This window comes from Rasamsonia emersonii (genome assembly GCF_000968595.1).
Source record: "Rasamsonia emersonii CBS 393.64 chromosome Unknown ctg1118621760023, whole genome shotgun sequence".
Classification (NCBI taxonomy): domain Eukaryota; kingdom Fungi; phylum Ascomycota; class Eurotiomycetes; order Eurotiales; family Trichocomaceae; genus Rasamsonia; species Rasamsonia emersonii.
In genome coordinates, this window is record NW_013563264.1 from 1 (window position 1) to 14,937 (window position 14,937).

Below are 14,937 nucleotides of genomic sequence, written 5' to 3' on the forward strand. Positions count from 1 at the left end.
ATAGGCGGGGGTTTTCGTAGCACCTGCGGGTCCTGGGAGGGAGGACCCCTGGTGTGAGCTTTTTTACATGGCACTGTCATGAAGTTCGAAGTGAATTGTTGTCATTTCCATTTTTGGAAACTGTGCGCGTTCCTGGCGTGCATTTGGAGGATTCCTTTTTTGGACATCCCAGTCCTGAGGTCATACTTTCACACGGATAAGAGGGTTGGATTTCGTCCACCACTGATTGCGACATCATTTTTTTGAGCCTCATTTCTTAGATCCACGCTATGAAGCTTGTGCTGCATAGTCATACTGACCGAGCCGCCTCTTTGGCATGGATGCAGCTTGCAAATATCAAGACGTGATAACAAAAGTCTTAGCGCGCGATGCCGGATCCACCGGAGAACCTCCGGGGTCACAATCTACGAGTAGGTTATTTGTGAACAAGCAGGGACATCCCAGTATCGCCGCAGACCCGGCCAAGGGGGATCCAGCAGACTTACAGCAAGTTCAGCAACCATAATTAATTTAAGCAACTGCTAGTCAATAATCTCATCACATGGCTCGCATCGGCCAGGATCTCGGAAATTCGGTTCCAGCAAAGACCCGTCTCCTTGGTATTGATCGTTGCCTATCTGGAGCACTGGGCACATCAGCTGCACCTCTACAACATGGACTTGAAGCCAGCATACCTGGAGGCGGCTTCTACAGAAAAGATTTGCCTTTTGAGTATTTTGAACAACACGATCCTTGCCGATACTGCCGTGTGCACTAGATACCTGACCATCGTTTCAAAAACGTGCTCAGGCTGAAGTGTTCGAGTAGTGGGATGCGCATGGGTCTGCACGCAATTTGCGACATGGCTTGAAGTCTTGCCTTTTCAAATATGGGAACAGTTTCCTTTCCTACCAGCTTTCTCTCAACCCAACCCCAAGGGTCGTCGACTCGTCACGTCATTCTGGATCCAGTCCAATCCAATCCAATCCTACCCAAGCGGCTGGACGCAGCCCAACCGTCGGGCATCGGCGACCATCCGAAGAAAAAAAAAATTTAGAGTGCTGCTAGGGGTGTTGACGAACCTTCTCCAGGGTCTGCCAAGTAAGTCAGCGGCCGGGGTTCGGATCAGTAAGCAGACAATTTGTATTACCTGAGCGTGCGCTAGCCAGCAATCGTCAAGTCGAGGACGTCATACCTGCCTCCTTTCAATGTTTTCCGGTGTTTTCCAGTCCATCCGTTGTGTAGGAATTTGTATTTGTCGGAGCTAGCCACAGTCTGGCCGGAAACAAGAACTGAGGACAGTGACTGACCTGCTTGTCTGTGTACCTACCTAGCCGAGGCTCTGGCTGAGATGGCGGCTATCGGCGCTCCGGTGAATGCTTTTACTTTTGATTAATGCTCTGGCTGCTGCAGCGTGACACGCTTTCACGTCGTGGGAGTTTGGTATTTAGTAGACGTTTCCCCCGTTCTCCTCTCAGTTGGAGTCTGGCGCATTTCAGCAAGAGAACACTGTCCTTGCCATTCCCGTCCTGTACAGTATCTAAACATTCACCACACGATATCCAAATATCAGAGCCTTCCTTTGTGATTTCGCTACAAATGGACCCCCCATTTATGAGCTCCCCTTCCAGCTCACCCGACATAGCGGCCATGCCTGTCCCATTCCCAGCATTTTGCGACCTCAACTCAGATTCGTCGAATCCGAATTCGCCAGTAGTGAGTGTCACGCTGTTTCGTACTCCTCGCGCTACATTCATCCTATATAGATTGCTCACATTCACAGCAGAATAACAAACCAGTCCTCTTTCCTGTCGGCTCGCTATCATATAATGTGCCACTGTACGAGGGCGGTCCGATGGAACTCTACACACCACTGGGAGAGAAGATGCCCCTAACCACGAATACAACAGCTGAGGGGCAAAATCGACGGCGGAAGTCCAATACTGCTAAAGACCCAGAAACGATCGCGAACATGCAATTTGTCAGTGACATCTTCAATCTATATATATTAAGGTTGTTATTTATTACTCCAGCTGACATATTTTCTTCTCACAATCAGAGACGCCGTGCACAAAACAGAGCATCCCAGCGCGCCTTTCGCGAGCGGAAGGAGAGACATCTCAAAAGCGTGGAGAGCCAGCTGCACAATCTCCAGAGCTTACACCACGATCTCCTGCAGTCGTATAACCAGCAAGCAGAGGAGGTCGCCCGACTGAAGCAGCGGATCCAAGAGCTGACGTCGGAGATCGAGAAGCTGCGCAACGACGTTCGATATGATTCCGTACCCGAGCATGCCTTACACCTATAATAATAATAATTCCGGACCCGAATCTTGTTTTGGGAGGAGCGCAGTGAAGCTTAATACGCAAGTTGATTTTTCGAAAGATAATGACTCTTTGTGAGAATGTTTCTCTTGATTTCTCTTTCTTCTAATATGTTCTACGGAATGGCTGGCGTTATGGGCTTGAAAGAGGCAACCTCGAAGGATGCTTTGTTTTGCTAAAATTTTACGCAGATGGCGATCGCGGGATAGGTCTAATACCGAATTTGTCAAATTTGCAAAGGTGTGACATGTATAACAACTCATGGGCGAAGTACAGTGCAGAGATACCTAAGCTGTGGTTGAATCGTAGTGTGTTCACACCGATCGAAATGCTCACCTCCTCTTGGTAGCATCCCGTCCAATAAGGAGATGGCATTGATAGGAAATCGGCGCCCGCAGTCGGTGAGGTCGACAGCAGGACAGGGGGAGTTAATATCGCTGGAAGCAACTTGTCTTGAACTTCCTCTTTTTCTACTGTAAGTGGCATACATGGCCTCGGAGGTCATGCATGTCAGACTTGGCAGCCTCCTTATCCACCAGTAACAATGGCATTTTGATCTGGGTTTCCTTCAGCCCCTCATCACATGCCTGCTTGACCCGAATGGCGATTGCGTCGGGCACCCGGCCTTTCGCCCGGCCACCTCCCCCTCGCTCTCTGTTTCCCCGGAGTCTATCAAAAGTTAGTGAGTCAGTGGCTCACGAGTCACGAGTCAGAATACGGAGTGCCATCCTAGCTGGCTTGCGACTCTTGTTCTAGACCTCTGTAGTGTAGGTAGTCACTGATACTTACCTAGCTAGCCTAAACTCCGCAGCGGCTGAAATGCGTGGATTGCCGTCGCTTAGCTTGCTACCTGGCCTTGACGCGTGGGGTTGTCGAGTGGTTGTCTGCTCTGTAAGAGTACTGAGTACGTATCTGCGACTCTGCGATGATAATAAAAATAAAAATAAAAAAATAATAAAAAAAAATAAAACAAATGGAAGCCCATGCTGATGAACTTCGGGCATTTGTCGCGCCAAATGCATTGAAATCGAACCAGGCTATAAGGTTTGCCTTGTGTCACTCAGTGAGCAGCACCAACACAGTGGCTCCAGTTTACGATATTAACAGCATGACACATCACATATTTTGAATTACTTTCTCAATTCTATATATGATAACCCACATTATACTTATGAATGAATTCTCCAGAGCTTAAAGCACTTTAGGTGATTACCAGCTTACAGGAGTACCTTGGATAAGATCCATGGATTGATGAGCTCGATTTCCCATTGGCTCCCCGCATCGGAAACGCCTTTGGGGAGCCGCCGGCTGGCAGCCAATAATCGACCGCCGTTGCCAAGCAGGTCCCGCTGACTCAGCACTGTAATGTTCCAAGTTGTCTCAGCGATGACCTCACTCCTATCCCTACCATGGAATGAAGCTCGGTGCAGAGCCAAACTGATGTTGTTTGGGACGAAGCTTCCACTGCCCTGATCATTGGAACTCTGTTAATAATATACTTTCCATTTCTAACAGTTTCTATATCCTCTGACTTCGGCCCGCTCTCGTGGTTCTCAACGTTATCGAGGTAAACAGATGCTCGGATTATGACCATGGAGAAATCAACACCGCCAATGTTGGTAACCATCAACTCGATACGTGTAAGGTTCTAGGGACTAAAACTGCCTCAGAAATCAATGGCGAGAAGGGGGCTCTCTGAGCTCTGCGCCTCTATCCTCGTTTGTCAACAGCAAGGATGCGTTGACCGCTTATCGTGATGACGAGAAAGAGATGCAGCATCAGAGCAATGCTAGCCAGTATATCCCGCCTTTTTGGTCTCGAAGGCGCAGTTGGTTGAATTTGCGGGCGATCTCCAGATATGTCATGATAATTATTGCATTGGGTTATCTTGTTACTCGCATTGCTATGATAATAATATCAGGCACGTGATCCCAGTCTGTATGCCAATTGCCCTTTGTCTAACAAGGCCATGACAGATATATCACCCAAGGATGATTCTATACCAGTGACTGCGCTTGAGCTCTGTACTGCTCCCGAGTGTGTCCATGCTGCGTCCGAGATCCTGTACAATCTGGATCCTAATTACCAAAACCTCGATCCATGTACCGATTTCGAACAGTATGTCTGTGGGGGCTGGAGGGACCGCCACGACATGCGTCCCGACCAGGGGTCGATCTTCGCTGGTACCATCATGGAGGAGAATGCCCAGATGCGCTTGCGTCACATCTTGGAGTCTCCTCAAGTACCTGGGGTCCCAGCGTCGGCCGACAAGGACAATTTCCAAAAACTGAAGGCCGCCTACGATGCTTGTATAGATGTTCCCGCACTGAAAAAGAGGGGCTCGAAGCCTTTGGAGGATATGCTGGCCCAGATCGAGAGGGTCTATCCTCTAGGTCACGGTAGCTCGCGTGAAAAGCTGACCGATGCGATATTGTATCTGATCAACATTGATGTGCGAGCACTGACTGCCTTCTCCATATCTGTAAGATGACTGGCAATATTCCTTTTTTTAGACTTTATATACTGACCACTTTGAAGCCCGACGATCGTGACCCCGATTCTGTGGCGATATTTGTCACCCCTCCACGGGAGATCGGACTCCCGACAAGAGAATATTACAACAATTCGAAGACGGTTGAAGACTATACAAGTGTTGTACAACAGGTTCTCGGGAACTTTGAATCTTCTTTGTCGTCACACGGAACTTCTGGGTATCGAAGACTCGCTAAGAATCTCGTGCTCTTCGAGACGAAACTGGCGAATGCGACCCCAGACACGCAAGCACAAGAAGATGTGACCAAGTACTATAACCCCCGGAGCCTTGAGGAGACTCAGTCGCTCGTGCCAGAAATCTCTTTCGTCGACATCATCTCGACCCTGGGTCCGAAGGACTTTAAAGCGGACCGCCTCATCGTTGGGTCTCCATCGTACATGAAAGATCTTTCGGCAATATTGAACGAAACGCCAAGGGAGATCGTTCAGGCGTTCTTGAAGTGGAAGGCGATCCAGGCGTATTACTCTACTATCGAGGACCCAAAGATAGCCCCTCTACGGGAGTTTGACAACCAACTGGCGGGCAAAGATCCTCAGGCGACCGAGGAGAGATGGCGCAAGTGCATCGGGGTGCTGGACGAGGGCATTGGATGGATTTTGAGCCGATTCTACGTGCTCGACGCCTTCCCCGAGAAATCCAAGAAGCTGGGAGATCAAATCGTGTCGGATATCAAGGAGCGCTTCCTCTACGTTTTGGACCAGACCAAATGGATGACCGCGGAGGTGAGAAATCTTGGTAAAGAGAAAGTGGCAAACATTATCCAGAAGATCGGCTATCCCACCAAGAGCCCCAATCTGATGGATGCGGGGGACGTGAAGAATTATTACCGGGACCTGAAGGTCTCCAACGAGACGTTCTTTGAGAACACGCTGGCCATGGCTCAATTCCGGGTCAAGCAGCAATGGTCGCAGTTGGGCAAGCCGACTAACCGTGACGAATGGGGCATGACTGCGTCGACCGTCAATGCGTACTACAACCCGCCAGGGAATGAGATTGTCTTTCCTGCCGGGATCATGCAGGCTCCCACTTTCTATGGGCCGAAGGCACCGTTATATCTTGCGTATGGAGCCTTTGGTGCGATAAGCGGCCATGAACTCTCGCATGGTAAGTTCGATTCCAGGACGCTCTTGGGAATTGTTACTCATCCATTGTCGTAGCTTTTGATTCGACCGGCAGACATTATGATCAGACAGGCAATTATACGAATTGGTGGGATGACAACACGGTCGAAGCGTTCGAAGAACGGGCCCAGTGTTTTGTCGACCAATACTCGAATTTCACCGTTCCGGGACCTGAACCTGACTCGGAGCCTCTTCATGTGAACGGACGTCTTACGTTGGGCGAGAACATTGCTGACGCGGGCGGTCTGTCGGCGGCGTTCCATGCGTGGAAGAAGCGTGATGAAGCGTCCCCGGATCCGCTCCTGCCAGGGCTGGACCACTTTACCAAGGAGCAGCTTTTCTTTATCGCGTATTCGAATTGGTGGTGTAGCAAGACTACCAAGGAGGCGGCCATCCGTGCGATCTATGAAGATCCGCATGCCCCCAAACCGGCCCGCATTCAGGTAAGGCGTGGACCTATCCCCAATTTACGTGAGTTACTGACTGAGACGATGCAGGGAACATTGGCCAATTCACGCGAGTTCAAGGACGCGTTCCAGTGCGCAGACCGGCAGCCGACATGCAAGTTGTGGTGATGGATAAGCCACACCGCCCATCATGTTGAAGAAACCAGGATTCGATCTGGTTGGAATACAAGCATGTTGGTATATACGATCGCGAACACGTCAATTCAATACAACTCCAATATTTCCCTTTGCTATGGTGTCATCAGTATATTTTATCTGTTGAATTCGGTGATTTGTATTCAGCTACTTTGGTGATGGGCGAGCAGAGGATAGGCAGGCATCATTGGATTTGGTAGTTCATTTTGGTCTGTGACGCTCGATGTCAATTTAGGTTAAGCTCAGCTCACATTCCAATCCCGATCGATGGGGACGATTTTTCAATCGGAAGTGAGATGCGTGTATGCACGTCATAAACTGGACTGAACTGAACTGGGTTGATCCGAGTCTGGCCCTGCCACCGACCCACTTGTGTCTGTACGGAGTATACACCAGACATGACGATTTCCAGCTGGTTGAGGACAGAGTACATATTCATTTCTCACCGTATCTTCTCCTTGCAGGCTGCCAAATTAGAATACAGGACTGAGGAAGGTTATCTACCCAGGTTTGTGGGGAAGTATCCTCCGTACGGTGCAATTGTAATCTGTAACGGTGGGCTCTGCCAAGGGAGAGAGGGATCGATCCAGTGAGTGGGTACGTCCGTAGTGCTGGGATTTGAAGTGTTCACTTTCTCTTTCTGACTTGTACCTATCTGTACTACTGCACCCAACCAATAGTAAGAACGACCACTGGGTAACTTCGTCCTGTCGCTAGATTCATCGTGACCAGTATACTCCGTAATGATGGTTGCGAGCCATGTGGCCATCCCTTCCACTCCTTTGGCCCCCAAAGCTACCTGAGCATCGAGGATCCGTGGTTCAGACTTGTGAGGAGTCGAAAGTGTTAGCACTTGGGTCAGTTCCTGTTCTTTCTCAACAAACGTCAATCCTTTTAATTTCCCCACTCAATCATTGCCGCCTGGCTGAACACGATAGGATCGTTTACACTGATACCAAACACAGTAATTTGTTTTCCCAAATTTCGAGTGGTGGACCAAGGAACCCGCCTCTCCAGGGACAGCAGGACAACGGGTCCACACGCGAGGTTCCAAAGGTGCCTGCACACAATTGGCGTTAGTGCTATTCCGATCCTCTGGATAAACTACTCCGCAGACAACGGGCCGGCGTTCCGTCTGACATCTCACATCCACAACGCTCATTGCCACCCAACGACTTTGCCATCATGACGATGGAGTTACTCGATCATGATTTATCGCGTTTATCAGATCGATGGCCCGGTCGTCTGTTGGTACGGAGAGCCGGAAGCCAGGCCCATCACCCGCGAGCGAGCGTTGTTGGCGATGATTGGGCGGCCCAGCGGGCTGGTAAGGATCAGCACTGCTCGTCTGGTCGTTGCACCGGCGAGCTTGGCGCGATTGCCAGTCCAGGGCTCCGAATTCCGTCCGGCGTGATGGACGAGCCAAGGCCCTTTTGTTGGAGCCTCGGATCGGTCGATGGGAATCCGTTCCAATGGATCGCTCCGCAACTTACAAGCTGATACGCTTCTACTACAGCGAGCTGCAGGGACGGAGGCTGCTTTCTGGCTCACATACCACCGCCTGGCAGGCATCGGACATAATGTTCTGCAGGCAAGACGGTGAACACACTTGGGCAGGAGCACAACCCTTCCGGACTAGCAGGCGCCACCCAGCCTGCAGCCCCAAAGTTTGGCCAACGGCGCCGGCCCGCCCAGGCCTGCAGCGGCTCCTATTGGGCAGGCGCGCCTCTGCAGGCCGCCTAGCAGCAAGCTCGCGCCTGCCCATGCCCGGCTGCTGCCCGTCACTGCTGCAGCCCCGGAGTGGACGCTGGCGAAGCCGTCCGATGGCACCAAACCAACCACGGGCCCGTGACTCGTGTCACGCTTCTGTATCCCTCGCACCGCACCTTGGATCGATCCCTTTCCTCTCCTTCGCTGCGATCAACAAACGGCCAGCTCTCGCCCGTCCTCGCCGCAGCCACTCATCGCAAGGAGCTGCGGTGCTCCAGCGAGACTGCAGCGCCCCGGTGTCTCAGCCTATGTACGGTACATCCATACATGCCCGCTGCAGAACCCTCGGTGCGTCTCTACGTCTCTTGCTCCCGTCAATCGAGCCGCATTACGTTTGATTGCAGTCGCGACATCGTTCCAGAGCTTTGTTGACGAGTTCCGAACCGGCAGACATACGTCGAGCTTGAACTCAGCTCCCTTGCGCTGGACAGCCCCGAACAATAATACTACATCTTACCTCCTCAATTCGCCCGTATAATTTCCAATTGCCCTTTACACACCCCAGACAGCCAGGCGATGTCACGTCGTACGAATGAATTGGTCTCTCAGCTTTGGCTGCTTGCGCATCCCGCTGGCATGTTCTAGCTGTCCCAGACGTGGGAAAAGCGTTTGCCCTGCTGTGCCGGAGTTACAGGAGCAGCTGAAACTCTCCTCCGGATAGTTGCCGAATCTCGTTCTCTGCCCCGTATCGAGCAATCGCCCTGTCTCCCAGAATGGCATCTTCCACCAACAAAGCGACCCCCGGGCCTTCCTTCGCGCCCTCCCCGTCGAAGCGGAACGATGGGCCGACTGCGGAGTCGCCTGGTACAAGGGCGTCGACTCTGGGGATCTCTGCTTCCATCCGCGGCCAACGGTTCCAGTCCAATCTTCGACGTGCCCAAACAGTCACGCAGCCCGGAGCCACCGGAAAGAAGACTGTCGTCAATAGAGGGAAAGGGGATCTGGCAGCCTCACTGCTTCGGGTGAAGAACAGTACCGAGGTCCTGCGGCAGCGCTCGTTGAAACGGTCAAACCCGCCCCCGGCACCGGATGCCTCGTCCAGCGGTCGAGAAGGGACACACTTCACTGTAGGGAACGTGGGCAACAATGGAAGGATCTATTTGAGGTATGGCGGAGTATACGGGGATATCCCCAACCAAAAGATGTTTCCGTGATGATGCTGTCTCGGGAGTGAGCTGACGTCTGTTTGTGATTGTTCGTCCAGGCCCCTGGCAGATTCATCGCTGAAACGAGCTCATACCCAACCTTTGTCCAGTATCTCCGCGTCGGCTCCTACCAACACGCATCTGCAGCCGCCCAAGCCCGTTGCTCTGCGCGATGCGAGACACAGCATTTGGTCAACTTCTCAGCTCTCAGAGCTCCGTCCCGATTACACTCGGGAAGGCAGCGCGGAACCGAGTGAGTCTGGCGACGCAGAGCATCACAAAAGAGCCCACTCGTTTTCGACCATATCGGAGTATGCGCAATCAACAGACCAGAAACATCGAGGGGAGTTTCGGATTGTGATCGACCGATTCGAGCAGAGATCAGAGTCCAACGACAAACCCTCTTTGCCGGCTCTCGAGGTCCCGATCCCTCATTACCGGTTGGGCACGCTCCAGTTCAACTCCGACGGAATACCGGATCTCCGGAGCTCTATATACACGCGGACCTCAGTGTCAGATAATGTCCTGTCGTCAGTCCCCAAAGAGGACGCTGAAAGCCCCCGAATTCCCCCAGACTCTTATGCTCCAGATTCATTGCAACCAGGGCGGACACTTTCGGTAGCGATGTCATTGTTTTCTGGCGCGGCTCCGAGAAATTCCAGCTCTACGCAGAAATCGGCGATTTACTGTTTGAAAGGACCCATCGAGCCGTCCATCTTTGATTTTCTCATGGAGGACATGGATGACCCGGCCGTAGTTCGATATCTTCCGGGAACAAAAGACATTAGCGCGGCTACACCAGCAAGAATTGTCGCCCAAATTTCTTCGGAATCGTTCATGGACTACGAACTCGTGTCGGACTTTTTCCTGACATTCCGCTCCTATCTATCTCCAGAGACCCTTCTTGCCCTGCTGATGGCCCGGCTTGAATGGGCCATCAATCGGCTGCAAGAAGATGGAAGAATCATTCGGATCCGAACTTTCGCCGCTTTGAGACATTGGATTCTCAACTACTTCGCTGACGACTTTGTTACCAACCGCGATCTCCGTGTCCAGTTTTGCGACAAGATCAACTCCCTGTATGAGAGCGTTAAGAGCCGGAATACTGGTGGCACCAGTGATATCAAGATTCTCGTGGACCTGAAACGGTGTTGGCATGGACGGTGCGTGCTTTACTGGGACTGTCCAGATCTGGCCGGTCCTGACAGCCCGGTCGTTCCAGGAGGGGTTGCGGGGAGTCGAGATGTCAACAAGACAAGGCTCAGCGACACCCACTCGTCCAATGCGGATGCGGTAGTTGACGCTGAACTTGAAGCAGAACCGCCAGCGAACACCGCCGGAGCCGGACTGTTGCGTCGTTCCTCCACCACTCGTATGCGGAACGGCGCCTCAGGAATGGCAAAGAGGCGGTCGACGAGTGACCAGAGTATCCAGGCCCTGTCTTGCTCATTTCCCACGAAGCGATCATCGTCACCCCTAGAGAGGGGTAAAGTGCCTCATCCGGTCCCTATTCAGACGCAATTCCCTTCGCCTTGTTCCAATCCTTGCTCCCCAACCGCTGCAAGTGTCTACCGACACCCATTTCACGAACATAAGCGCAGTGGCAGTTTTTCCGACTCTGCTCGTGATGACCGGGCTCCTCTTTCCCGGGCGAATGCGGATGGCCAGGGACAGTTTCTGTCGCAATCCATGCCAGGCAGCGGCAGTCTCATCCGCGGTAACCTGCTCCCTCCTGTAGATGCCTCTGTGGGAGTGACGTTGCCCCCGTCGCCAACTCTCTTGGACCCGCCCGACGAACCTGAAGCTCTCAAAACTCGAAGCTCATCAGAGGGGAATGTTAAGTCGATTGGGGCCAGCCCAGGTGTTCGGACGATCATCGGTTCGATCCGCAAGGTCTTGCATAGCCGGCAGGGTGGACAGGGCTCTCCTTCTCATACCGCAAACGTGAACCCCTCTTCTCCGCTAAGAGGCAAAACGGCGACCCTCCCTGTGAACGTTGAATTCAGATCTGATCTTTACAAAGATCGAAAAAATCCGCCGTTGTCAAAGAGCTCCTCGCGGATAGACCTTCTTTGCGATAGAGCTATGAAAGACTACCGTGAGGCGCTGGGTATTCGTTCGGAGAAACCCACATATGATATCACGCTCTGTCAAGAAAATGCCGGTCAAGATATTAAATCAGAACCTGATCCTTGCCGGCTGCAGGCTCCGAAACCTAATGACCAACGTCTGTCCAGCCAGGTGACCTCGGGGAGTAAATCGATTGTTATCGTGGATGATACTGGTCTGGATCTTCCTGTGATGTCGGGAGGGGTCGGGTGGCCTCCCGCGGGTAGCGAGAGAAGGGACGATGAACATGGACATAGCGAGCAGTCTTCCATTACCCAGAGAGACCACTCGTCCTCTGAGCACGCAGAAGTCCCTGTTGCCTTCCCGGAACACCACCTCGAACGCTATGCCTTCGCTGCAGACACAATGACCCTGTCCTCCCGACCTTCAACCCGACATCGGCCAAGATCGTTCGCGTTTACTCGCGATGGATCAATTCAAAGGAGCGCTTCCGACTCGAGTCGACTTCGGAAGTATGCTTCTTATCAGAGAAGTATGACACGGCATTTTCCAGAAAGTGCCAGTGACAAGGTTACGTCTGCATCAAGTGAGAATCTGCCAGCAGACCAGCACAAGCCGCTTGCTCGTATGCTTCGTAGGAGACCTGGTGGGGACCTTCGCAAAATTCAGAACGTGCACGATCTGGAGCCACATTTACGACCCCGGTCCTCCGCTTCGGATACGTCTCTCACAGATTCCATTACCACCTCGGCTGCTCCTTATCCTGACCCGACATCACCAGACAGGGCCGCGTCAACTAGATTCTCACTGATCAACACACATTCATCCCAAAATCTGCGGCCTTCGTTTGAAGCCGCAGTCGCGGAGTTCTCCCGTATTCCTGATGACGAGGATGGAGGAGTTGAGTCAACACTCCTGAAGCTCGAAGGAAAGTGGCCGCCGAAACAGTCTCCCAGTGACAGCAACTATCCTTTTGCTCATCACGAAAGTGGAGAAAGTGATCACCATGGTGACAGTCAACAACATCAACAGGAGACTCCTGGCCATCCCACCTGGCTGGAGCAGGGTCCTGCTGGCGATACGAACGGAGCACAGGCCGTGGGAGGTCAACGCATGGTGACCTCACAGCTCTACCCAGAGTCGGTGGCAGAATCGGAATATTCCTACAGCTCCATCCCTCTTCTCGAAAGGGGCCTGAGTGATGATTCAATGAAAAAACCGAAAGTGAGTTCACTTCCGTCCGAGACGGCCATGTCTCGTCCTCCCTTTAGTGGGAATGTGAGTAAGGACACCAATGAACGTGAATCGTCGCATCCATCGATTCAAACTGTCGACGAGACGGAAAGCCTTCGGCGGATTCCTCCTGGTTCAACCGTCCCGACGACTGCGGATTTTGACAGAGACCATCGCTCGGAGCTGTCATCCGAACTCTCGGTTGATGTGATCGAGAAGGATGAAGCCCGTGAGGACTTGAGCAGCAGAACTTCGAGAGACTCACGGGGCCTGGCAATTTCTTCGCTCGACATACCCCCACATCCCCTTGCCCATCCTCCTTCTCCTCCGATAACTATTCCGCAGAGAGTGTCGACAGTGCCACATGCAAAGCCGGAAACTCCAGTGGCGCCTCAGGCGCAGCCTCTGACTCCTGGTCCGTCTCCGACTCGCAAGAACGGAGGTAGTCCTCAGAGGGGTGTTGAGACGCAGCAGACATCGAATGACACTACCTGTATTCAAAATCCGCAGCAACCCCGTCATGTCCCATTCGTCCTTGCCTGTGATTCTCGACTTCTCGCACAACAGTTGACACTCGTGGAGAAGGCGGCATTAGACGAGGTCGATTGGAAGGATCTTGTCGAGATGAAATGGAACAATAACTCATCCTCGGCGTTGAATTGGGTCCAGTTTCTAACCGAACAAGAACGGAAGGGGATTGATCTGGTTGTGGGCCGTTTCAACCTGATGGTGAAATGGGTTCTCTCGGAGATTGTCCTCACTCGAGATATCCACGAACGGGCTCAGACTATCACCAAATTCATCCACGTGGCGGCCCATGCTCGGCGAATTTGCAACTATTCCACCATGCTTCAAATTGCTATTGCCCTGTCCTCCGTTGATTGCACGAGACTGCGAAAGACCTGGGAGCTAGTCAGTCCGGCAGATAAGCGTCTTCTCAAGGGCATGGAGAGCCTCATACAGCCTGTTCGCAATTTCCATGAGCTCCGCGTCGAGATGGAGACTGCCAACTTGCAAGACGGCTGTATACCCTTTGTCGGTATGTTTCTTTGGTTAGTTGATTTGAGTTGTATGTATTGTGCGCTGACTCCACAACGCAGGCCTCTATGTCCATGACCTCACGTACAATGCGCAAAAGCCTTCACAGGTCGCAGGCACCCGTGATGGAGACGCGCTTGTCAACTTCGAACGGTACCGCACCGCCGCCAGGATTGTCAAATGCCTGCTTCGTCTGATTGACGCAAGCAACAAGTACACGCTGGAGCCTGTCCACGGCGTAATTGAACGGTGTCTTTGGATCGCATGCCTTTCTGAAGACCAAATCCAGGCGCTCAGTAAAAGCCTGGAATGATTGATGACTTGGAGTTTTGTCTCTTGCTTTATCTTTGTATACACCATATCCATGTTTCGCGCATTTCCTTGCGGTCTTCCCAGCCATTTGCGTTGTTCATATGGTGCCCTCTGAGTTTTGCCGTCTGCTTTCATATGCATATTGTGTCTTGGACCCGAGTGTTGCTGCATCTAGGTTCTGGTTTCTGGTATGATCTAATTACTATCTATATACCTCTCTGTCTATTGTTCTGGTCGTCTTTGTTGGACCGTCTGAAGCTTATTACACCGCGCATTTTCTGGCGTGTTTGTACAGACAGTATATACCATACTAATACAGTCTCGAAGAATTCCTGGACAGTGTTAATTGACGTCTTTTCCAATAAATTTCCAATAATATTATTAGGAATAATACTAATAGTTTTGCGTGCCGGTGCCCTGATCAATATTCACTCCCCTGCGTGGGGAAAAAAAAAAGCGTCCCACGAGGAGGTCACGTGCGTCGAGGTACCCCTGTGCATGATTTAGTACAGGTGAGAAGACCCCACGAAAAAAGCTGAAATGTGCTAAAGCGGGTTTAGTGAGATCAGGGCGCAGTCATTTAGCCAAGTCCAATAAGGTGTCTATTGTCAAGTAACAGAGGACTCGTAGCAGAAATCGAATTGATACCTAACTTGGAGGCGGTGTTCCCGCCCCGGGTTGTTAAATTAGGCACGCTGGTCGACGACACTGCGTCATTTCCGATGGGGTAATGGACATGCAGAGCACCCGACTGCCTGCTCAACGTCCACAGCCACCGTCGTATCTGCT

The 14,937-nt window shown here is 52.0% G+C and overlaps 3 protein-coding genes across 3 annotated transcripts; all 3 read left to right on the forward strand.

Annotated features, from left to right (window-relative positions):
- Nucleotides 1-1,629: 1,629 nt before the first annotated feature.
- Nucleotides 1,630-2,287, forward strand: T310_2334 (uncharacterized protein; the record flags this gene model as incomplete). The annotated part of the gene is made up of 2 exons (XM_013474775.1): nucleotides 1,630-1,695; nucleotides 1,763-2,287. The coding sequence occupies 2 exons, from the start codon at nucleotides 1,630-1,632 to the stop codon at nucleotides 2,285-2,287; spliced, it is 591 nt and encodes a 196-aa protein (XP_013330229.1).
- A 1,608-nt stretch (nucleotides 2,288-3,895) lies between these two features.
- On the forward strand, nucleotides 3,896-6,553 carry T310_2335 (endothelin-converting enzym; the record flags this gene model as incomplete). The annotated part of the gene is made up of 6 exons (XM_013474776.1): nucleotides 3,896-3,918; nucleotides 3,974-4,223; nucleotides 4,270-4,785; nucleotides 4,842-5,961; nucleotides 6,015-6,421; nucleotides 6,476-6,553. The coding sequence occupies 6 exons, from the start codon at nucleotides 3,896-3,898 to the stop codon at nucleotides 6,551-6,553; spliced, it is 2,394 nt and encodes a 797-aa protein (XP_013330230.1).
- A 2,510-nt stretch (nucleotides 6,554-9,063) lies between these two features.
- On the forward strand, nucleotides 9,064-14,149 carry T310_2336 (Guanine nucleotide exchange factor; the record flags this gene model as incomplete). The annotated part of the gene is made up of 3 exons (XM_013474777.1): nucleotides 9,064-9,455; nucleotides 9,555-13,837; nucleotides 13,899-14,149. The coding sequence occupies 3 exons, from the start codon at nucleotides 9,064-9,066 to the stop codon at nucleotides 14,147-14,149; spliced, it is 4,926 nt and encodes a 1,641-aa protein (XP_013330231.1).
- Between the last annotated feature and the right edge of the window lie 788 nt (nucleotides 14,150-14,937).